At 44.4% G+C, this 23,612-nt stretch overlaps 1 protein-coding gene across 1 annotated transcript in view; it reads left to right on the top strand.

Annotated features, from left to right (window-relative positions):
- Window positions 1–747: 747 nt before the first annotated feature.
- TNKS (tankyrase) overlaps window positions 748–23,612 on the top strand; it is a 339,823-nt gene continuing 316,958 nt past the window's right edge. The window contains exons 1-2 of the mRNA XM_026657642.2: window positions 748–1,240; window positions 16,493–16,717. Of these exons, the coding sequence (XP_026513427.1) occupies window positions 754–1,240; window positions 16,493–16,717 (712 nt within the window). The 5' untranslated portion in view covers window positions 748–753. The remainder of the gene's footprint in view (window positions 1,241–16,492; window positions 16,718–23,612) is intronic.

Below are 23,612 nucleotides of genomic sequence, written 5' to 3'. Positions count from 1 at the left end.
CGCAGGGCCGGCTTTAGGAAGTGCGGGGCCCAATTCGAACAGTTTCGACGGGGCCCCGGCAGGGATGACTAAAAAAAAAAAAAACCACGTAAAAAAACACGTGGGGCTTGTACTCACTGGGCGGCGCTCCTAGTCTTCGGCGGTGGGTCCTTCACTCGCTCCGGGTCTTTGGCGGCACTGAAGGACCTGCTGCCGAAGTGCTGCCATAGACCTGGAGTGAGTGAAGGACCCGCCGCCGAAGTGCCGCTGAAGACCCGGAGCGCCGCCGGGTGAGTAAAAATTAAAAAGGAGCCTCTAGCCAGGGAAGGGATTCTCGGCCACTTGCCCCCACCCCGGCAGCCCTGCCACTGGGCGCGGGGCCCTCTTAGGCGCGGGGCCCGATTCGGGGGAATTGGTGGAATTGGCCTAAAGCCGGCCCTGTGTGCACGGGGGCGGCAGGGGTGACTGGGCAGCAGGAGCAGGGGCGAGTGTGCAAGGGGGAGGCAGGGCGTGGAGTACTGGTCCCTGCTCTCTTCACACGCTCTCCTCCCATCGCTGCTGGCGGCCGGAGGGGGCGGGGCCAGGCCGCCGTCGGGCTCGAAAAGCTGTAGTCAAACCCCGCCCCGCGTTGTTCTTCTCTGCCCCCCCTTTTCCCCGTTCCCCACCACAACAACATACGTCACGTCCGGTCGCCCTGAGCTGCGATTGGCTGCGCCGGCCGGAAGCGAGGGCGGGCGCCGCTCCGTTGCCGCAGTGACAGGGCTGGAGTGGAAGATGGCGGCGCCGCGTCGGTCCCAGCACCATCACCACCATCACCCGCCGCCCCCCGCGCCGGCCTCTCCGCCGCGCAGCCCAGGCCTCTCCCCTGCGGGCGCCGCGCCCTCTCCGCAGCGGCACAGCCTGGCCGGGCCAGAGGGCGAGGCCCCCCCTTCGGGCGGCGGTCGCGACGCGGAGCGCGCTCTGTCGCCGGAGCAGCCGGAGAGCGCGGCCGGGGCCGCCCCCCCGCCGGCCTCCGGCTCCAGTAGCAGCAGCGTGGCCACCAGCAGCGGCAGCGCTTCATCGTCGTCCTCGGCGGCCTCCAGCCCGGCAGCCGAGAGCCCGGAGCCGCCTGGGCCGGGCGCGGGGAGCGGCGCCTTCCGGGAGCTGCTCGAAGCCTGCCGCAATGGAGACGTGACCCGGGTCAAGCGCCTGGTGGACACGAGCAACGTAAACGCCAAGGACATGGCGGGAAGGAAATCCACCCCCCTGCACTTCGCCGCGGGTGAGCGCCGCCGCCCGGCGGGGGGGGGGGGGGGGGGGTCACTGCGCGGGAGGCGCTCTCCGTGGTGGTGGGCGGCCCAGCCCAGCCCAGCCCGGGGGACCTGTCCCAGTGTAGCTGCTGGGCAATGGGGTTGGGGAGGTGGCTATGTCACAGGATGAGTATGGAGTTGAGATCCCCGTGGGCTCAGCTAAAACAGACTCTAAGATAAAGATGGGATGTGAGCTTGGGGAGAGTACTTCAGACTGCTGCCTTGGAGCTGGCTTGGAGACTCTGAAACCACCTCTGACCCACCCGCCCCCGTTTAAAAAAACCTTAATGATTTTTGGTCTGCTCGTGACTTGATAGGGATGTGTTAATGTCAGGTTAGCAGTGTTACAGATTGGCTAACAGAAGTTTTTGGTTATCTGTGGATGACTCTGTGCTTCCCTTATCTTCCTGGTGAATGTTACAGGCCCTTTTCTTTGTAACTTAGACATTAATTAAAAAAAAAGTTTGTAGCCCTTCAAAACAAACTGTTGAGTAGGTGTATGCTCCTCTAAGAAAAAGCAATGGCCTTTTCTTAAAGGGAAGCAGTTTAGTAACAGTAAGCACTACTGCATTCTTAAGGTAAGCCCTCAGTGATGTCAGTAACTGCTCTCTGCCTAAGCTCTTACTTCAAACTCATATTTTTGGTGTCCGTGTGAGCCACTCTCTTCTGATTATTCTTGCTTGGAGAGATGTAGTGTCTGTGTCCTGTCATCATTCCTGGTTGTTGAGAAGGGACCGATACTATCTCACACTGTTTGAAGAGGACTTGTGTGAAAGTAGCTCTCCAGTGTTTCAACACCACAAGGTCCAAGACACCAAGTTCCATCTTTGTGTTAGCAAGGGTCTCTAGAGCACAAAAGTTGCTTTAGTGGTGGAATCTTCATAGCACCTGCAGGTGGGGAGGCAAGTGAGAACAGACTCTTCAAATGTCCCCTTCCCCCCAAACAAGGGCAAAAAATAATACTTTGAGCTCACTGGGTAAGGGAAAAAAAGGCAATAAAGGATCATGGAGAAACAAAATAATGATAGCCCATGAAAATGTTCTTCCTTACTAGTTGTACAAGAAGTTAATCCACTAGCGTGCATATAATTAGGGGAGAAAGTAACATTGGGGCACTTTCGGAACACAGTTGGGCTCCAACTTCCTTTGGGGGATGATGATCTTTGTAGTACAGTAGTTCCTAGGGCATCAGCTTGGGCCCCATTCAGCTGTGTCTGTGTGGGCATGAAGTAAAAAGCGAGATCCTGCTCCAAAGAACGTAGTCCTGGCTATTGAAAATGACACAAGTGTTTAAAAACACACAAATAGGGAAGGGAATAACAATAAAATGTGCAAGATATTCAAAATAAGCCATAGCCTCAGCCCACTAACTAACATGATTTCTGGACTTGGCTCTTGTGCAGATCGTGAATTCTCTGGCACATCCTGTATTTCTTTGTACTAAGTGCTGTACATTGTGGCCTCTAGGCATTACTCTTAAAATATTAAATAATACAAAATCTATTTGTATGTGTACACAATGATCAGTATTTACATTTTAAAACGTAGTTTGGACTAACCACACTAAAATGACTTGCTTAAAAAATCAGCACTTTTTGAAGTCTTTGAGGGCACATTCCTTAAATGTGTCCAGCTTCCTTTCCCACCAACATTGTGTTGACATATCCAGAATAACCAATGTAAAGAGTCAAAAAGTGGTTCTCTGAGGAGCGGAGCCCACATCCTGTGTCTTGAGTCCCCGAGTGCTGCCACTATAGCGCCTGAGCTTCATATTAGCTGGGTTTGTAAAAGCAGTTTATCCCCAAGGAGTGTGCAGATGGAGCTTAATTCTAAAGAGCCCTGAAATGTGGGGCTTATCGTTTGCAAACTCCTTGAGTTCTATAGATCAAGTGATAATTCCAGAGACCTCAACCAAAGGCTTGTCTACACTTAAATTTTATAGCACTCTAACTTGCTGGTTCAGGGGATGAAAAATCACCCCCCTGAGCGCAGCAAGTTTGAGCATGTTAAAGCGCTAGTGTAGACAGGCTCCAAGTGCTGGGAGCTAATCCCCTTGTGGAGGTGGATTACCAGGAGCGCTGGTGACTGCACTCATTCCTGCAGCAGCGCTTTGAAGTTTCCAGTGTAGACATACCCCAAGGGTCAGCAGCATGTCCGTGTTAAAAATTTTGAGGTCTGTGGTAATTTTTCAAAAAATTGAATGACTGAATGACATAACCCCCCCAATGTCAATCACTAAGTATGGTAATTTGGTCAAGTGTCTGTTGCGTGACATGGTGGTGCTGGCCTCAACTAGGTCCTACTTATCCTGAATTCAAGCTTATAAAAGCTTCACCAACATACTTCATGCATGCCTAAACTCTTGAGCATCACTGGTGAAACACAGGTGCCACTAAAGTTACAAGCAAAACTTATTCGGCCACTTGGATTGTGACCATGAAAAACTCTTTTTTCCACTTTAACTGAGGGGGAAATATGAACAAAACTTATGTGAGAGAATGTTGCCCTTTAAAACAGTTTTAACAATATTACATTCTAACAGAAGAACAAAAACTTGCTTGAAGTGCAGGACGCTTACTATTGGAAGATTCAACGTCAAACTTAACTCTGTCTGTGCCTGTATCTATAGACTAGACCAGCAGTTCTCAAACTGTGGGTCACGACCCCATTTTAATGGGGTCATCAGGGCTGGCGTTAGACTGTCTGGGGCCCAGGGCTTCGGGGTCAGCCCTGAGCAGTGGGGCTCAGGTTACAGGCCCCCTGCCTGGGGATGAAGTGCTTTGGGCCCCCCTGCCCAGGGTGGTGGGGCTCGGGCTTTGGCCCCTTTGCCCAGAGCAGCAGGGCTTGGATGGGCTCAGCCTTCAAACACTCCAGACAACACAAATTACTACATGATCCCAGGAGAAGGGGGTTGCGGTGCAATGAATTAGGGTGTCCTGCCCTCGAAAGTGTCTGCAAATGTCAGCCATGGACATCTGATTTCTGATGGTGATTGTGCACTAAATGCCCAAGTACCAACTATGTGGGTGAAACCAGACAGTCACTATACTCTTGAATGAACTCAAACAGGAAAATAAGAGGAAAAACACCAGTGGCACTGCTGACTAACATAAAAGAGAAAGAAACAACACCCCCCCAAAAAACCAAACAAAACAAAACCCAACCAACCAAAGAAAAAAACCAAACCCAAAACCCAGCCTGCAGTCACTTGTATATGGATTTTGCCTCTGGCTGTTGATAAGGCTCCATTCTCCAGTCATTTTTTTCTGGGCCTTGGTCTTTTGTCCCTCCCTCCCCACCCCCCCATTCACAGTCCTGTTGACTGTTCATGTTCAGACATTGCTTCTTTAGCAACAGTGACAAATTAGAAGAATTAATTTATTACAATAGTAGTCTTTTGGCTTCAGGTTTTTTAGTAAAAAGCATTATCAGTGTTTTTTAACTTTATGAAGTTTTTAGACTCACAAATCTTTCTCTATCATAAGGTGAAAAGAACATTAGGAATCAAAATGCTTTTTTTCTTTCTCTCTCTAGTGCAAAGATTGCAAAATACTCTGGAGCAATTATTTGCAAAACTCAAGATACACTGTTGAAACAATTAAGTTTAATATATCACCTTGTTTAATCAGCAAAACTATCTTTAGAGGCTTGAGATGAGTTTAACATAGCTCCTTTCATCAGCAATCAATAGGGTAAAAGTGACTTTTTGGGCTGTATCTGGATGGTGGAGTCTTTCCACCACATCAGGAGGATGGATGGTGAGTAAGGAGTCACATTTATTTCCTTATTCGGATAGCACAGGGAACATATCTTTCTGGAGCTGCCTCTTTTGGGACTATGGACGTCTTCATGGATAGGAGATGCTCTTCTTCCCACTCACCGTTTGAGGAACTTCATCTCCCTGAAAGGGGAGTATGCATTTGTAGGGGGGAGCAGCAGTGGTGGCTAAGGGGCTGGCTGGGGGCCTATTAAGTGGGCTGCTGAATTTCACAAGCAGATATTCAAGAGGAGTGCATGTGGGAGTGAAGGTGAATTTTATTTGCCTGTGTTCTCTGCCTCCATTAGTGGGGAGGGTGAAGATTCTGGCTGCCAGAAGGTAGAGAAAGAATAGCTGGCAAGGACTGGATGTTTCTTAGATTATTCCTTCTGGTTTTTGTTTAACATCTAAAATCAGATGCCAAATTTGTAAGCCTAGTGACAGGCTTATGTTTTGAAGGTTATATTTTTTTGCAGCAAGATGGTCTAGAGCAGAGGTGGGCAAACTATGGCCCAGGGGCCACATCCGGCCCTCCAGACGTTTTAATCCGGCCCTTGAGCTCCCACTGGGAAGCGGGGTCTGGGGCTTGCCCTGCTCTGGCCGGGGAGCAGGGTCGGGGTCTTGCCCCACTCCACATGGCTCCTGGAAGCAGCGGCACGTCCCCACTCCAGCTCCTACGCGTAGCGGGAGCCAGGGGGCTCTGCATGCTGCCCCCACCCCAAGCGCTGTCCCCGCAGCTCCCATTGGCCAGGAACCACAGCCAATGGGAGCTTCAGGGGCGGTTCCTGCGCTCAGGGCAGTGCGCAGAGCCACCTGGCCGTGCTTCCACATAGGAGCCGGAGGAGGGGACATGCCGCTGTTTCTGGGAGCTGCTTGAGGTAAGCGCTGCCTGGAGCCTGCCCCCCCCCAACCCCCTTCCATGCCCCAACCCCCTGCCCCAGCCCTTATCCCCCTCCTGCCCTCCAAACCCCTTGGTCCCAGCCCGGAGCACCCTCCTGCACCCCCAACTCCCCAGCCCCACCCCAGAGCCCGCACCTGCACCCCGACCCCCAATTTTGTGAGCATTCATGGCCTACCATACAATTTCCATACCCAGATGTGGCCCTCGGGCCAAAAAGTTTGCCCACCCCTGGTCTAGAGACTTCTTTTTTTTTTTTTTTAAATGAAAGCTTTAGAGTAGGTGTAGGGGAGGTTGTGAAAATATGTATCCCTTTTGTTTGGGAACACTTACACTGTGTTTTGGTGGTAAATAGTGTGCTGGTTCTGACTGAGATATAATATGTAAAAACAGACTTGAAATTTTTACAAGTGGTTTCTTCCCTCCTCATTCTTCCCTTAGTATGGGCCACATACAGCTGCTTTTTGAGATTGGATGTTTTCCTAAAAGATGTTCTGTAAATCAAACTAATTCAGGGAAGTGCTCTGGCCTCTGTTATACAGATGGTCAGATTAGATGATCACAATGGTCCCTTCTGGCCTTATCTATGAATCTAATACTACTTGCCACTCATCAACTGAAAACCCCACTGTACCTGTATTATTCACTCTTGTAATTGAGCTGGAAATTCTGTTCTTTGTATAAAGCCCAAAGAATTCCCTTTTAGCCGTTGTGGATAGAATGAATGATCTAGAGACGGTCAAAGTATCACATAAATTTGAGCAGGGGGAGCTTTTATTTTGCTCCAACTTCCATAAAGGAGATGTATTGTGTGACTCTTTCGTGGCAGCCTCCTTTCCTCTCTCTCAGCACAGAGCTGTCAGTTTGTCTGCTCATCACACTTTCCCTAAAATCAACCAAGTCAGTAGACCATCATAGGAGATACTGCTGTACCCGTTCATGTTGCTGCTTTGGTCACTCTACAGTACTTCACTGTCTAACAATTTTGGAGGTTTTTTTTCAACATATCTGTTTCCCAGAACACAAGAACTTGCTGAAATCTTTTGTATAACGTGCAGAGAACTTTGCTCTGTTAACTATAGGAATTAAAGCAAAGTTCTGCATGGCAACTGATGAGGGCTTTCACTTGCTAGGATGGTACACAGTGATAGTAGGGCAGAGTTAAGGTTGATATTTGAATCTTTGCACAATTGGGTTTTCAAAATGTTAATGGAAACAAACTTTCTAAGGACATGGTTCATTTGAAAGCCTCCATTATTTGTGTGATGGGATATTAATGTGGATCTGAAAGCTACTTTTTGAGCCACTTTAACGGGGAGCTCAAACTTCTTAGGTGGGGGAGGCCATTTTTGTAGAGGCACTGACTTTAGCATGTAATATGAATGAATTACAGGCTGCAGCGATCCATCTGGTATTGAATATTTACAAGGGTAAGGTAGTGCTACAGACTCATGTGAGATTCCTCTCTAAAGTGGTGGTAGTTTCATCCCAATGAGTGTTGTTCTGCCAGCATTCTTACCACATCCATGTACCCATTCTGATGGGGCCTTACCCCACATGATCAGTGATTGGGGCTGTGTTTTAAGTGGATTAAAGTGCTTAAAGTCCACCCAACTTTATTTCTATTCATCATCTTTTTTTTTTGGCAGTGTTGTCACTAAAAGACCATGTCAAATGGCTGGCCATAACGAGACTCATTCAATTCATTGCCTAATGGGGGTTTTCATTTCAGACATAGGAAAATAGCCGCGTAGTCTTCACTCCATATACTCTACAAAGCATGATTGCTTGGCTTGGGTTTGGTCTGTTTCTGAAGCGGTGATGCTCAAACACTCCTGCCCTCTAGAATATCTTTTTGATGATCAGTATTTTTGAGTTGGCCACGCTGCGGTATTTTGCTTTTGGATGCACCTTACGGGCTATAAAAGTACCATTTATGGAGGTGTCTTCTTACCCTTCTTCTATATTTAGCATTTATTTTGTTGCCATTGGCCCTGTTCTTACTGTTTGTCAGAGTTGTAATGCTTGCTTTCTTAAACATTCACCAAGATAGTTCCCTTCAAAGAGTAGAAATCCAGCAGAAATGGTGTCTTCAGAGAAGGGAAAAATACCTTGATACTCTGCTTCTCTGGAGAGACCTCCTTTAGGAATTTCCTTCGAGTTTGGCAGTAAACAATGTTGAGAGGAGCTGGTTAATTTTACACTGTTTTATTGCAGTGTCTCCTTGAGGCATTGAGGTTTTTTTTTTTTTTTTGGGAAGTCTTTATTTTCTGCTCTGTCATGAAGTGACACAGCACACAGTCAACCTGTGGAACTCTTTAAATATAAATATAAAAAATAAAATAAATATATGGAAATATACCTCTCTCATAGAGCTGGAAGGGATGAAAGGTCATTGAATCCAGTCCCCTGCCTTCACTAAGAGGATCAAGTACTGTCCCTGACAGATTTTTGCCCCAGATCCCTAAATGGCCCTCTCAAGGATTGAACACTCAACCCTGTGTTTAGCAGGCCAGCGGTTAAACCACTGAGCTATCTCTCCCCCCACCCCATTTGCCAGAGGATGTTGTGAAGGCCAGCAACAGGGTTAAAAAAAGAACTAGATAAATTCATGGAGGATAGGTCCATCAATGACTATTAGCCAGGATCGGGAGGGATGGTGTCCTTCGCCTCTGTTTGCCAGAAGCTGGGAATGGGCGACGGGATGGATCACTTGATTAACTGTTCTCTTCATTCCCTCTGAAGCACCTGGCATTGGTCACTGTTGGAAGACAGGATACTGGGCTAGATGGACCTTTGGTCTGATGCAGTATGGCTGTTCTTATGACTGTAAGGATTCAAGGGTAGTGCATCCCTACCTTTAGGGGATATCACATGTTCTTACCTGCTATCGCTGTGCTTGGATCTAAAAGCCTGAAGAACTTGGAGTGCTGGATTTCAGCTCCCTGGTGCATGACAAGCTGTAGTGAAAAATGTTGCCAGAAGGTACTTTGTAATTCTGTTTCTCTGAAGATCAAGGAAAAGAAGTTTCTCTTCTAAAACTGAAATAGCTTGAAGATGAGACCTACTCTTCCCCTCTTCCCCCCCCCCCCTTTTGTAAGGGAGCTTTCACAAATGAATGAAGACGCTATAGTGATTCTGTTCTTATTAGATGGTTTACTTCTAGCCGTGTTAACTTACTTTTTGCGGATACAGACTAACACGGCTGCTACTCTGAAACCTTACTTTTTAAGCCTGCCTCTTTATGCCAAAGAAGGCCAAACAGTAGAAACCTTTTAGATCAGTATTGCAACACTTTATTTGGGCTGAGTGACTTGTTTTGATGGAATAGGTGATAGGATACCACTATTGTGGTAAGGATGAGTGAGTAGACTCTGTGCCTGGGCAGGTGAATTTTCATGATAACTTTCTGAAGTTTTCTTTTTAAGTCTTAAGATATGAAATGGACCTGGGGAGCAAACAGCTGTGCATATCTATCAGTGTTATAGAGGGCAGACAATTTGAGTTTACCCTGTATAAGCTTTATACAGAGTAAAATGGATTTATTTGTGGTTTGGATCCCATTGGGAACTGGGTGTCTGGGTGCTGAAGATAGGTGACCTACTGAGAAGTTTTTGGTTAAAGTTTTTAGCTTTGGGGGCGTGGACCAGACCTGAGTCTGTGTTGCAGCAGGCTAGCATGTCTGGCTCAACAAGAAAGGGTTCTGGAATCCCAAGCTGGCAGGGAAAACGGGCTCAGAGGTAAATTCAGCACATCAGGGGTCCCTGTAACTGAACCCATCACACCTGCCACCCCAGAATTTGTTCTAAAATATGTCTGAGATATGATTCAGAGGTTTAAAACCTGCTTCCTTATCTAAGTTGGAGATATGTTTCTTAATATGTTCCAGGATGATGTTGCACATGATTTTTGCAAGCACTGAGTTATGCAATAACTGAGTTATTGCAGTTAGTAAGGACATCCTTTTTGGCAATTTTACTATAAGGTCTCTGTAGCTCTTCACAGTCTGCCTGGTACTTAAGAATGTGAGGGATAGCTCAGTGGTTTGAGCATTGCCCTGCTAAATGCAGGGTTGTGAGTTCAATTCTTGAAGAGGCCATTTAGGGATCCGGGGCAAAAATCTGTCTGGGGATTGGTCTTGCTTTGAGCAGGGGGTTTGGACTAGATGACCTCCTGAGGTCCCTTCCAACCCTGATATTCTATGATTCTGTAACACTCATAGAGAGGTATGCACAGCTGTTTGCTCCCCCAGGTATTAATCACTTACTCTGGATGGGTTAATTAATAAACAAAAGTGATTTTATTAAGTATAAAAAGTAGGATTTAAATGGTTTCAAGTAATAACAGACAGAACAAAGTAAGTTGCGTGTTTTTGCTTTATTTTCCTTGGCAAGTCTAAGCCTAATACATTAAGAAACTGGTTACAAGTAAAATCTCACCCTCAGATGTTCCAATAAGCTTCTTTCACAGACTAGACTCCTTCCGAGTCTGGGCCCAATCCTTTCCCCGGTACAGTCCTTTAGTTCCCGCAGACATCTTGTTGTATTTAAAGTACTGCACAGGATCTTTTCGGGGGGGGGTTAAGGCAAAGCGCCACATTTATTGGTAATACATATGTCAATCAACACTGTATCATATGCATATGCTATATATTACACTCATGCACTCACATGCACACTCTGTCTTGTTGTTGTTACCAACTAGTTGCTCCCCTTAACTTCACTGGCCAGGTGAGTTAGATGGGGGAAGAGGTGGAGCTGGGCTTCTGTCGATTCGGATCGATGCTCTGTTGACAAGACGAGACCTGGGGTCCTCTGCAAGACACCTCACATTTATAGCCGCTTCCCTCTCATGCAAATCTATACCAGATGCAAAATCTGTGTCTGTGTCAGTTGGTCATCTGTGGCGCTTCCTTCTGGGTGTTGTCTTAATGCTGCCACATTTATTTTCAAAGAGGGTGTTTTCAAAAGAAGGTGCTCGCTTCTAACTCCCAACACATCACTTAAGGGACAAAAAGACCCAGATTTTGGCAGATAAACTATTAGTTCATCAATAAAGGGAAGACAAAATATATGGCTATCAATGTCCCCAAAGCAACAGAGTAGATGGAGAGACACTAGAAGTAGCAAGTCACTTTACCTGTCTAGGGAGTGAGATGTGTAAAGATGGTGTCACCATGCTATATGGCAAGCCATGTATATTGAAAGCAGCAAACAACTTTCAGAAACTTGAAAAGATTTGGAAAAGTAGCATGGCTGACAGTGATACAAGTATGAATTTTTAATTTGTCTGTCCTCCTTTGTGGAGCAGAGTCATGAGAATCTACAACAGAAATGGATAAGATCAACTCATTCTAAAGTAAAAACCTGGAAAAGGTCTTCAGAGTTCACTGGGAAGTGTCTTGCAACATCAGAAATTCTAAGGAGAGCAAACTAACCAAAAGCATCAAACATGGTCAGACAATGATGGACATATTTAAGATGTGCTTTAAGGATGCCACCAGCCTGACTTCCACATCAAATAATATTGTGGACACCACCTGGAAAGAGAAGAGGGTAACCTAGAGAAGCATTATGCAGAACAAGGGAGAAAGAAGCCGAATCCATCAGTATGACACTCAACAGACCAGCACCAAACCGAAATCAATGGTGGAATTTGGATGCCCTATGCACTGATGGTGTGGGAGGATAAAGAATATTTGAAGTATGCCTTTTTGCGGAGGCTAAAACACTTCTAGAAGCCAATCCTGCAAAGGGATCCATGTCAGCAGACTCATGCCCATATGGAGTGGACCCCTTTGCAGGATTAGGGCCTGTGAGATGGCAAAATCCCAAGGACAAATTTAATAGATCCGACAGACTTCCATTTTAAACATCTCTGATCGTTCTCAATATTTAAGTTGAATGAATTGTATTAACTTCTAATGACATGAAGCGTTCTGGGCTTCAGCTATGTCCTATTTTTTGATTTCTCTGAATAGTGTGGTTTTGTACAACAAAATCATGTTTAAAATGTGTGGAGGAGGAGAATGAGAAAATACAAGAACATGAACATAGAACTTAGACTCAGATTATTTATTTAGTGAAACCTGCAATTTTACTGGAAAGCTTGTACGCTGCACTGAAAATGTCTGATTCAGTTTCTAGATATAGGTTTCAGAGTAGCAGCCGTGTTAGTCTGTATCCGCAAAAAGAACAGGAGTACTTGTGGCACCTTAATTTGTTAGTCTCTAAGGTGCCACAAGTACTCCTGTTCTTTTTTGTAGATATAGTTAAGTTAATGCACTTATTTTCAGCCAGTGGGCTTAATTCTCGTTTTACACTGTTGTGAACTGGGACTAGCTTCATTTAAGTCTGTGGAGTTGTGTTGATGTAAACTAGTGTGAGGGAAAATCTGGCTCTCAATATGCTTAACTGGAAAGACAAATTAAACTAGCCTGAAGTACCTGCATACCACGGAAACCATTCTGACAATAACATTCATTTTCTTAATAAGATGAGTGCTTGGAAATGGAGACGTGCACATGCTCTGATGTGAACTAGGTTTGGTCCTCTAAAAAGTAATAAAATGGGATTACATTTATTCAGTGCATTTTTGCTATTTCATCTAGCATAATGACAATGTTCAGATACGGATAAGCTGTACTTTTCCATTTTCTTGAGGACATATTCTTATTAGACTTTTTTAAAGAAGTGTTGGGACTATGAAGGGGTTGGGACTCACCACCGCAGCGCCTCCCGCTGGCATGTCTGGGAATTAGCTCTGTCCTCTGCGGGGCGCCCTCTGTAGGTGGTGTCCCGTCCGTCGTCTGCTCTCCTGTTGGTGTCCGGACCCGCGTTGCTCTCCGCTCGGCGGCATCCTCTTCAGGACACTGCCCTCCGGCAGTGCCCACTGCTCTGGTGTTATCAGCAGTCCTTCGTCTGCACCTGTTCTACTGGCTGGCTGCAGCCTCAGTCTAGCCCCTTTGTCACAGGGGCCAGCCACTGTCTGTATCAGGCCTCGCTCGTCAGCCAGATGTAGTACAAGGGGGAAGGGGGGGACCCAGGCCAACCTGCTACTTTGAGTCCTGACCCAGGGACCCTCTAGTGGCAGACTCCCTGCCCTCCTTCTCTCCCCTTGTCAGACTTTGTCCCTGGGCCGCTTCCCCTTCGGCCCTGTGCACCTGCTCGGCCCTTTGTAGCAAGGCCTGCAGCCTGGGGTTTTCCTTGGCTGGAGCTCCTCAGCTCCTTTTGCCCTTCCCCAGCACTTCGGGGGGAGGGGTAGCTCGGTGGGTTTGAGCAATGGTCTGCTAAACCCAGGGTTGTGAGTTCAGTCCTTGAGGGGGCCATTTAGGGATCTGGGGCAAATATCTGTCTGGGGATTGGTCCTGCTTTGAGCAGGCAGTTGCACTAGATGACCTCCTGAGGTCCCTTCCAACTCTGATATTCTAGGATTCTATGACTGCTCTGTCCAAGGTGCTACCTTTTAGCCCAGGAACCCTCCTCCTTTGGCAGTCAGGGAGAGACTGCCTTTCCTCCTGCTAGGCAGCCTTTATATAGGGCCTAACCCAGCCCTGATTGGCTGCCTCTTCCCTGCCCTGATTGGCTGCCGGCCTGCACAGCCTCAAAGGCCTGTTCCAGCCTTTTTCTCAGGGGGTGGGGCACCGCCCCACCACAGACTAACACAAATCTAAGAGCAAGTAATCTGTAATGTGGGAGAGACGGTAAAAGATGCAGTGAAAGTAATTGAAATAAAAATCTTTCCTAGAAAACTGAAAACCAAAGTTTATGGAAAATTGTGATCAGAGTAAAACTGAGATTATAGTTAGTTTAAAAGAAAATAGAACTAGCCAGTTTGGCTCACATGTTCCACGAGTTGTGCCAATGGCTCAGCCAAACAACCTGACACTCCCACATTACCTGGGATACCTGTCAAAACTAGATAGAAATTTCTGCTTTTTAGTAAGACAAGTGAAATTATACAACTGCATTATCTGACTGTGTGATATAACTAGAACTTGATATGTAGCTAGTACTCTAATTGCGGAAGATATATTCTTCTTACTTCATGCAAGGGTATGGATATACTGTAGCATTTTATAACTTTAACTTTGGTCTCTTACCTGCAGAAAGCATGAGGGACAAGACTTAATGATAAAGCCTAGTTAGTCACCTAAATAGGTAACTAGACTTTCAGAAGTGCTAAGAACCTACCAACTCCCACTGACTTCATTGCCTAGGTGAACTTGGTTTAAAGCAGTGGTTCGCAACCTGTTTACTCTTGTGGGCCGCATATGCAGCTTTCTGTGTTATGTGGGTCGCATCCACACACTATACCTGTATACTACCTGTATGGCCCCGAGGATGTCACATGGGCTGTAACTGTGTGCTGATTGGGCCGTAAAGGGCCACAGGTTGAGAACCACTGGTTTCAAGGCTTGTTGAAGGTTCAGTTTTCTTAATGTTTTGCCTGATCATCTGTGCAAGGTCTTTTAAATGGAGGATTTTGAATTAAAGCCTCAAGTTTAATAAATTGCTAGATGGATCAACTTTCTATCTGGAGATGCACAAAGATTTAAGGTTTAAACAAAACTCTCAGTTCAGGGCAACTGATCCTGTATTCCTCTCTGTGATGCAGCAACAGCACCCACTCTAGGCTCCCAGCTGCTTAGTTTTCACCTCTCTTGGGTGGAGACCTGCGTGTGTGCGTGCGCGCGAGTCTGTCTACCTCTTCTCCCACCATCTTCTCTGGGGGTACTTCAGGCTGCAGAGTTCCCTGTCTACACTATTATTGCCAGCTAACCAGATTGCTTAATGAGGATGGCATCTGTCTTTGCTTACTCTTGAAAGACTATGAACAAAGTAATTGCCAGCAGTTATGCATTAACACGACCCTTTTTATGCAAGCATATTTATTCTTAAGGTGAAAGCATTACAAAGAAAACATTAAAAACAATAAAGAAACCTACACACATGCTAATAAACTTACCAAAGATCACCCTTCCCCCTTCCAACTCCAGCAGGAGTCTGTCTTTCTAACCCTTCCCTAAGGTTTTGGGCTCTCCCTTGAACAGAAGATTCTGTCCATTTGCTGGATCAGAAAGAAGGCCCTGAAGTCAGTTTAAACTCGAGCTGTTTATCCAAAAGATTTTTCTTTGTCTATTGGTCTCTAGAGAACTATCTCTTTAACGATTCCAGCTCTGACTCATGTGTTTTCTGAATTAAAAAGCTTCATTGATAGAACTGGAAGCAAGACTTTAAAAAAGTACTAATTAGACTCTTGTTTTTAATCTTCATTGTTTAATGCAATCCATTAATTCTTGGCAAAACTGAGTGAGGGAGATGGTGGGATCTCCATTTTACGGATTGAGTGGGTTGAGGAAGGAACTTTGCTTTGTCCAGGTGCTTGTCATAATTTGCATGTGCAAGGGAGGCTCCAGCAGCACTTCCTTTCCTTTTTGTCTAACAGCGGTAACTAGATTAGTCAGTGTTGACTTTATCCACATTAAAATTTTGTCAGTTGTGATCTTTGAAAAGGCATCATAACATTTGAAAAAGAGTAGGATATGACCCAGGAGAGAGGTTTCCAGACCTGTTGCCCCCCAATGAGAAATGAAGGAAAAGGTTAGGATTTTGACTTTTACCTTCTTAAGATGTCTTTGGGAGGGTCCTAATATTAACTGCTATCTTCTTGCTGGGGCATACTACCTGTGTATGTGCACTCGGATTGGTGCCTTGGATTCTAGAGAACAAACCTTCTGATTGTCCATGATTTTGGGATGTGTGATGTAATGATGAGCTCTAGAAAGACGTGTTAAAATCCTCAATTAGCATTCAGTATTAAGGCACTCTGTTTCCTCTTTGATGCTGTTTTCACAGAGCCCATTGTATGAGTCCTGTGCCCAACCTCGGAACACTTCTGAGCCATACTTGGCAGTTATGATTGCAGTTCCCTCAGGTCCTCCATTGCCTAGACTGCCACCTTTTAATGGTCCTTCAGTTTCTCTACCTTTGGAGTGGTCATAGAACATATCTCTCCCTTCATCCACTATTAAAGAAACACACTTAACTATAAATAGTTTTTTATTTTGACGATAGGGTTAGGTGGAAAAGTTTTTGTTTTTACTATTTCACTCTGATCATTTCATTGAATCTTTAATTTAGGCCTTGCCCAAGGTAGGGGACCCATCTAAAAGAATGGGATTATTGCACCAGCTTCACATGAAGAGTGCTAAAGGCTGTGATGCCTACAAGGTCTTCTCAGAAAGGGCTCCAAAGGGCAGTAAGACTCTGTGCTCCAGAACCTGTTTCTGCAAGAGGCTCTGGAAGCACATGAGTTTAGGGGACATTCTTCTGATTACCTGAATTTATTTTAAATATGTCCATTGTCAGTCTAAGTGCATCTTTCAAGTGGGAAATATATTTGATCGTACTGAACATTCCGTGTTTATGACCAAACGATTGCTTTTAAAAATGGATTTACTTCTCATGTGGTTGTTCCTATCTCTAAAACATACTTCTTAGCCCACACAGATATTTAACTAGACTCTGTGTTGACAGACATTTAACAAAGGTTTCTTTCTTCTCATAGGTTTTGGAAGGAAGGATGTAGTAGAACACTTGCTGCAGACAGGAGCCAATGTTCACGCTCGTGATGATGGAGGGCTAATACCCCTTCATAATGCTTGTTCCTTTGGTCATGCTGAGGTGGTTAGCCTGTTACTATGTCAAGGTGCAGATCCAAATGCCAGAGACAATTGGAACTACACTCCTCTGCATGAAGCTGCTATCAAAGGGAAGATAGATGTGTGTATTGGTAAGTATTTGTCATTAATTGCATCAATTTACTTAAAAATGCAAACACATTAATATTGCAGTGAACTTGTATTGCTTGCAATTGTAGTGACTGTTTCCATTCCACTTGATAGACAAGGGACCAGTTGCTTTTCTCTTCCTTGTTAAGAAGGGTTTCTTTCTCTTCCCCCCTCCCCTCCCCCAAACAAGTAAAGAGATGGTAACCTAAAATTTAGTGACGTACAGGATTCATAACACGGTGTTTTCTGAGCTTGCGGTCTGGAAAGCTAAACTGGCACAGGAGCTAAATTTTGATGGAGGAGTAGTCTAATGCAGTTAATTTACCATTTTGGCAGAAACATAACATGAGAACTCTGCCAATAAAATGGAAGATTTGACTTCAGATAACATCATGGCTTTTTGAGGCTGACCCTGGCATTTGAGGTATTTTTCAAACTGTGAAGACAGGTATTTCCTGTGTTATAAGAAATGAAAGGCTAACCATTTTACTACTATTTGAAAGCTTTGAGGGACTAGTTACGAGAAAAAGTTGTTCAGCACAGTTACATATTTTCAGCATGTGCTGTAGCCTAGAGCCAAAGTAATTTCAAATAAAATTGAACATTTCAATCATTTTTAAATGTATGTAGGTCATAGTAAATACTCTTCAGTAATATCTTTCATTTTTATATATTTTCAGCCTGCTTAGTAATACTTTCTTCAAGCAGAGTTCTTTATTTTTAATTTTTAAATGTGCAAACTGGCTTGAAAGTTCCTTCTGAAGTAAGACATGTGAAATTGTCTGGTCAGTATTTCAGATCCGGAGGGAAAAAAAACGTGATTATGTAGCCTAATGATCATGGTCACAAATTTGAGATCTTAGTTGTAATCTGAGAGCACTTCATTTTATTACATGGACCAATTTTGAAAAACCTCCAGTGTTTGCTTAAAGACAGTCAACATAAAAATTTAGTAGGGAGGTTATATTACCAGTGGATATAGCACTAATGAGACCACTAATGGGAATCCTGTGTCCAGTTCTCGGTCAACATTCCAAAAAGGGTGGTGGAAAAACTGGAGAGGGTTCAGAGAAGAGCCACAAGAATAACTTGAGAACTGGAAAACCTGCCTTGTAATGAGACCTTAAAAAGAAGGTTAAGAGGTGACTTAATTGGGTCCATAAATAGCTACACGGGAAGAAGAGACCTGATGCTAGAGAGCTCATTTAGCTGACAATGGCATGACAAGATCCAATAGCTGGAAGATGAGTCTAGATGTGCACAGGAATGCATAACAAATTTAAGTGAGGGTAATTATCGGGGGAATATTTTGCCTAGAATCATAAAATATCAGGGTTGAAAGGGACCTCAGGAGGTCATCTAGTCCAACCCCCTGCTCAAAGCAGGACCAATTCCCAACTAAATCATCCCAGTCAGGGCTTTGTCAAGCCTGACCTTAAAAACCTCAAAGGAAGGAGATACCACCACCTCCCTAGGCAACCCATTCCAGTGCTTCACCACCCTCCTAGTGAAAAAGTTTTTCCTAATATCCAACCTAAATTTCCCCCACTGCAACTTGAGACCATTACTCCTTGTTCTGTCATCTGGTACCACTGAGAACAGTCTAGATCCATCCTCTTTGGAACCCCCTTTCAGGTAGTTGAAAGCAGCTATCAAATCCCCTCTCATTTTTCTCTTCTGCAGACTAAACAATCCCAGTTCCCTCAGCCTCTCCTCGTAAGTCATGTGCCCCAGCCCCCTAATCATTTTTGTTGCCCTCCGCTGGACTCTTTCCAATTTTTCCACATCCTTCTTGTAGTGTGGGGCCCAAAACTGGACACAGTACTCCATATGAGGCCTCACCAATGTCGAATAGAGGGGAATGATCATGTCCCTCGATCTGCTGGCAATGCCCTTACTTATACAGCCCAAAATGCCGTTAGCCTTCTTGGCAACAAGGGCACACTGTTGACTCATATCCAGCTTCTCGTTCACTGTAACCCCTAGGTCCTTTTCTGCAGAACTGCTTCCTAGCCATTCGGTCCCTAGTCTGTAACAGTGAATGGGATACTTCCGTCCTAAGTGCAGGACTCTGCACTTGTCCTTGTTGAACCTCATCAGGTTTCTTTTGGCCCAATCCTCTAATTTGCCTAGGGTTAGGGTTGTGGTAGATTTTTTCCATCGCTTGAAATCTTTACATCAAGAATCATTGTCTTTCTCAAAAGTCATACTCTAGTTTATGCCATATTAAGGACTTAACTAATTCCATAGAAACCTGCAGTGTACACTTTTTTCTACATGTGTGTGAAATGATTCTGGTGTAGTTTGATCAAAATGTAGACAATTTAGTGTCTGGCCTGTCTGTTTTTCCCATTTTAGTACGTCTGTGCCTATTTTTATATGGGGCCCTATCTCTTCAAATCCTGTAAGTAAATAACTCTGCAGCGCAGACTTGTATACATTTATTTATAATTTAATTTTCTACGTATGGCAGAACGCTTGAGTGTTAAGAGGACATACAAATATCAGTCTGTGATAGACAGGTTGGTGGAGTCTTGTTCATGCCTTAAGCAATATTTGATGGCACAGCAAGGATTCAGACCACTTGAAAATATATTTCTGCAATATTCTTAGGCTTGGAAGGATTAATTTTTATTGATAAATGTTGATTTCACTATAAACACAACAACAAATGTTTAGATGATCAAAGTTTGAAGATAGGAAAGGTAATAAAAATGCTGCTTGAGAATTTTAGTTAAAATCCAGTGATGATTTTTTAGACTTTTGAATTAGGCTTGTTATGAATGGATTCATGAATGAATAGTAACAACAGGTATGCCTTGTTGATTTAACTTTGTATATTTTGACATGTAATGTTGACAATTTGTTTTAACGGCTTATAAAGATTTAACTTACTTATGCTGTCATTAAATTATTCTGACACCTTCCCCCATAATTTCCCACAACTGTGAAAATTTAAACAGAAAAAATGCTTAAAAATTAACTTCAGCTGGCATTATACAAAAAATGCTGACATGCATAAAAATGGATTCTTCCAAGCCTAAGTATACTGTATAACTATTTTTACCCAAAGATTACTATTATAATTGCTATATAAGAAATGGACTTGTACAAATCAAAGTGTCAGGTACTAGACTTAAACAAGTCAGGTATGCTTTATTATAAAGCATGAATTTGACAGTATCTCAAACACTGGCACAACAGATGAGAATTTATTGTTGAACTCCACAATATCTGCTGAAAACCAGCAACTTAACTTTTTAGAAACTGTCTACTGCCTTTTTTCCCACATGCTTCGTTTTGGCTCTTATTTATTTTGAACATCATCCAAATGCTAAAATGGGAGACACTTGCCATATTTGTTTTTTTTCCTTCCATCTGCATGTCTTTGTCCATATCCTCCTTACCATGAGAGTGCTGCTTCTGTAATATGGCAGGAGAGTAAACTGGTTGAAGAGCGTAATGAGCCAGGAAACATGGAAAATTTATTAACAGTGGTCTTTCAGAGCCACAATAAAAGCTACAAGATAGGAAAGCTGGAAAACTAGCAAAAACTGGATAGTCATTACAATAGATCTGAAGATTGCTAATGGTCTCTGGGTTTCAGTTGTTAAATAGTTTTAAAATGGTAAATGCACACTTCTACTGCAAATAGTTTTTATATTGCTTAATTGTCATCAAAATTATTTGCATCTAACTGGACAAGTGTGTGCACACATTTCTTTCTCCCTAGGTAGAGGATGAGAGAGAACAAACCATATGTGGCAAGTGTAGGTCATGTTGCTTAATGTGGTACTGGAAGGTGCTTGTTTACCATGGTAATAAGACGGTATAAGATTCGGTATAAGAATCTGTATAGAACAGAATGGAAAGGTGCACCTGTTTAGCTCAGTAAATCTGGCCCATGACTTGTAGTCTGACCTGGTCTGTCCCTTTGTCGTCTTTGTGCTCTCTATCTTGGAACACCAAGGATTCCTGAGGATGGCAAACACTTAGCAAAAGTGAACGTGTGCTGGCCATTTCTTACGGGATGACTAGGCATTGAAAATTTGTTTTCATTATTTAGTAATCAAATGTATGTTAAGTTTTGTCTGTTAACTCCATTTAATGAATGTGTGTGTTTTTCAAATTGACTCAAGCATTCGAAACAAAAAACTGTTAGCAAGTTGGTGATATTTATAGATCTTTGTGTTGGCTCATCTATTACTAAGACGCATGTTTAGTGTCTGAGTTCTGCTCCCAGAGCTATTGAGAAGCATTTTGCTCTTAAGTATTGCTATTCAAGATCGAACACCATTTCGTTTGCTTAAGGAAGAGCCAAGCAAGAAACATTTTACTATAATTCAAGGATGAACACTAAATATTCATGGAAGAGCACTGTAAAGTCATAGAAGTGATTGTCAAAGCTAAGATAGGGAGAACCAAGGTTTCTAGTTTGCTATGCAAGACCAGATATGAGGGAACATGAGCATACTAAGAATTCAACCTTTTTGTTTCTGTACAATCCCAATAAAACATTGCATCTAGCTTAATATTAACTGTTTGTGGTGCTGGGTGTAGGTGCAGAGCACACATGCTTATGGCCAAAATGTAGGAAAAGCTCCCCCCCCCCTTTTTTAATTTTTTTTTTCTTTTTTCTGAAGCAAAATACTGAAAACTAAACTTGATTAATAGTCTTTGCATGTAAATCTTGATATAGATTAGGCAACTGAAATTGTATGAATTTATCACTTCTGTATGCAGCTTTTTTTCTGTACAACTCCAGACGCTATGGATGGAGACTGAGCATCGTAACTTGTTACAACATCCTTTGATATCTTTGCCTTTGTCAACACCAGACATATTTTCCAAAAGCTTCACATCACTGCTGCTAACTATTGTAAAGAGAATTCCGTTATTAGTCTCAGTAGGCATGCTTGAGAAATCTTTGGATTCTTCTAGAACCCTCCTTGTATGCTGGAGGCAATCAAAGTAATGAAAAGGAAGAAGCTAGTTTTCTGCTATTGAGGTACTCCTTGGTTCGTTATTATAGCGGGACTTTATGTATGAGGCTTCAGCCATCCCAAGGGTTCTTGCACCAAGTGGCTCTCCTAAGGTATGTCTACACTATGAAATTAGGTCGATTTTATAGAAGTCAATTTTTAGAAATCAATTTTATACAGTCGATTGTGTATGTCCCCACTAAGCGCATTAAGTCGGTGGAGTGTGTCCTCACTACCGTGGCTAGCATCGACTTACGGAGTGGTGCACTGTGGGAAGCTATCCCACAGTTCCCCAGTGTCCACTGCCCATTGGAATTCTGGGTTAAGCTCCCAATGCCCGATGGGGCAAAAACATTGTCGCGCGTAGTTTTGGGTACATGTCGTCAGTCTCCCCTCCCTCAGTGAAAGCAACTGCAGACAATCATTTTGCACCTTTTTTCCTGGGTTACCCGTGCAGATGCCATAGCATGGCAAGCATGGAGCCCGTTCAGCTCACCGCTGCTGTTATGAGCATTGTAAACACCTCGCGCATTATACTGCGGTATGTGCAGAACCTGGCTAAGAGACGGCCGCACGAGGGCAATTGTGAGGAGGACATGGACATAGACGTTCGTGAAAGCACGGGCTGTGGCAATTGGGACATCGTGGTGGCAGTGGGGCTGGTTGATACAGTGGAACGCCAATTCTGGGCCCTGCAAACAAGCACAGACTGGTGGGACGGCATAGTGTTGCAGGTATGAGATGATTCCCTGTGGCTGCGAAACTTTCACATGCGTAAGGCCACTTTCCTGGAACTTTGTGAGTTGCTTTCCCCCGCCCTGAATCGCAGGAATACCAAGATGAGAGCTGCCTTGACAGTTGAGAAGCGAGTGGCGATAGCCCTGTGGAAGCTTGCAACGCCTGACTGCTACCAGTCAGTCGGGAATCAATTTGGAGTGGGCAAATCTACTGTGGGGACTGCTGTGATTCAAGTAGCCAATGCAATCACTGACCTTCTGCTAACAAGGGTAGTGACTCTGGGAAATGTGCAGGTCATAGTGGATGGCTTTGTTGCAATGGGTTTCCCTAACTGTGGTGGGGTGATAGACAGAATGCATATCCCTATCTCGGCACTGGACCACCTTGCCATCCAGTACATAAACCGCAAGGGGTACTTCTCAATGGTGCTGCAAGCACTGGTGGATCACAAAGGACATTTCACGGACATCACCGTGGGATGGCCGGGAAAGGTGCATGACGCTCGCATCTTTAGGAACTCCGGGCTATTCGAGCAGCTGTAAGAAGGGACTTACTTCCCAGACCAGGAAATTATTGTTGGGGATGTTGAAATGCCAATAGTTATCCTTGGAGACCCAGTCTACCCCTTGCCCCCCATGGCTCATGAAGCCTTACACAGGCAGCCTGGACAGTAGTAAGGAGCAGTTCAACTATAGGCTGAGCGGGTGCAGAATGGTAGTAGAATGTGCCTTTGGATGTTTAAAAGCTCGCTGGCGCTGTTTGCTGACTAGGTTAGACCTCAGCGCAACCAATATTCCCATTGTTATTACTGCTTGCTGTGTGCTCCATAATACCTGTGAGAGTAAGAGGGAGACGTTTATGGCGGGGTGGGAGGTTGAGGCAAATCGCCTGGCTGCCAATTTTCAACAATCAGACACCAGGGCGATTAGAAGAGCACAGGTAGGCGCACTGAGCATCAGAGAGGCTTTGAAAACCAGTTTCATGACTGGCCAGGCTACGGTGTGACAGTTGTGTGTGTTTCTCTTTGATGCAAACCCGCCGCCCTTTGTTGATTTTAATTCCCTGTAAGCCAACCACCCTCCCCCCTTCGATCACAGCTGGCCAAGGAAATAAAGTCACTATTGTTTTGAAACCATGCATTCATTCTTCCTTAATTTAAAAAAAAAAAAAAAAAAAA

Source organism: Terrapene carolina, unplaced genomic scaffold (genome assembly GCF_002925995.2).
Source record: "Terrapene carolina triunguis isolate 2854851 unplaced genomic scaffold, T_m_triunguis-2.0 Scaffold258, whole genome shotgun sequence".
NCBI lineage: Eukaryota > Metazoa > Chordata > Testudines > Emydidae > Terrapene > Terrapene triunguis.
This window is presented reverse-complemented; position numbering and strand designations above follow the sequence as displayed.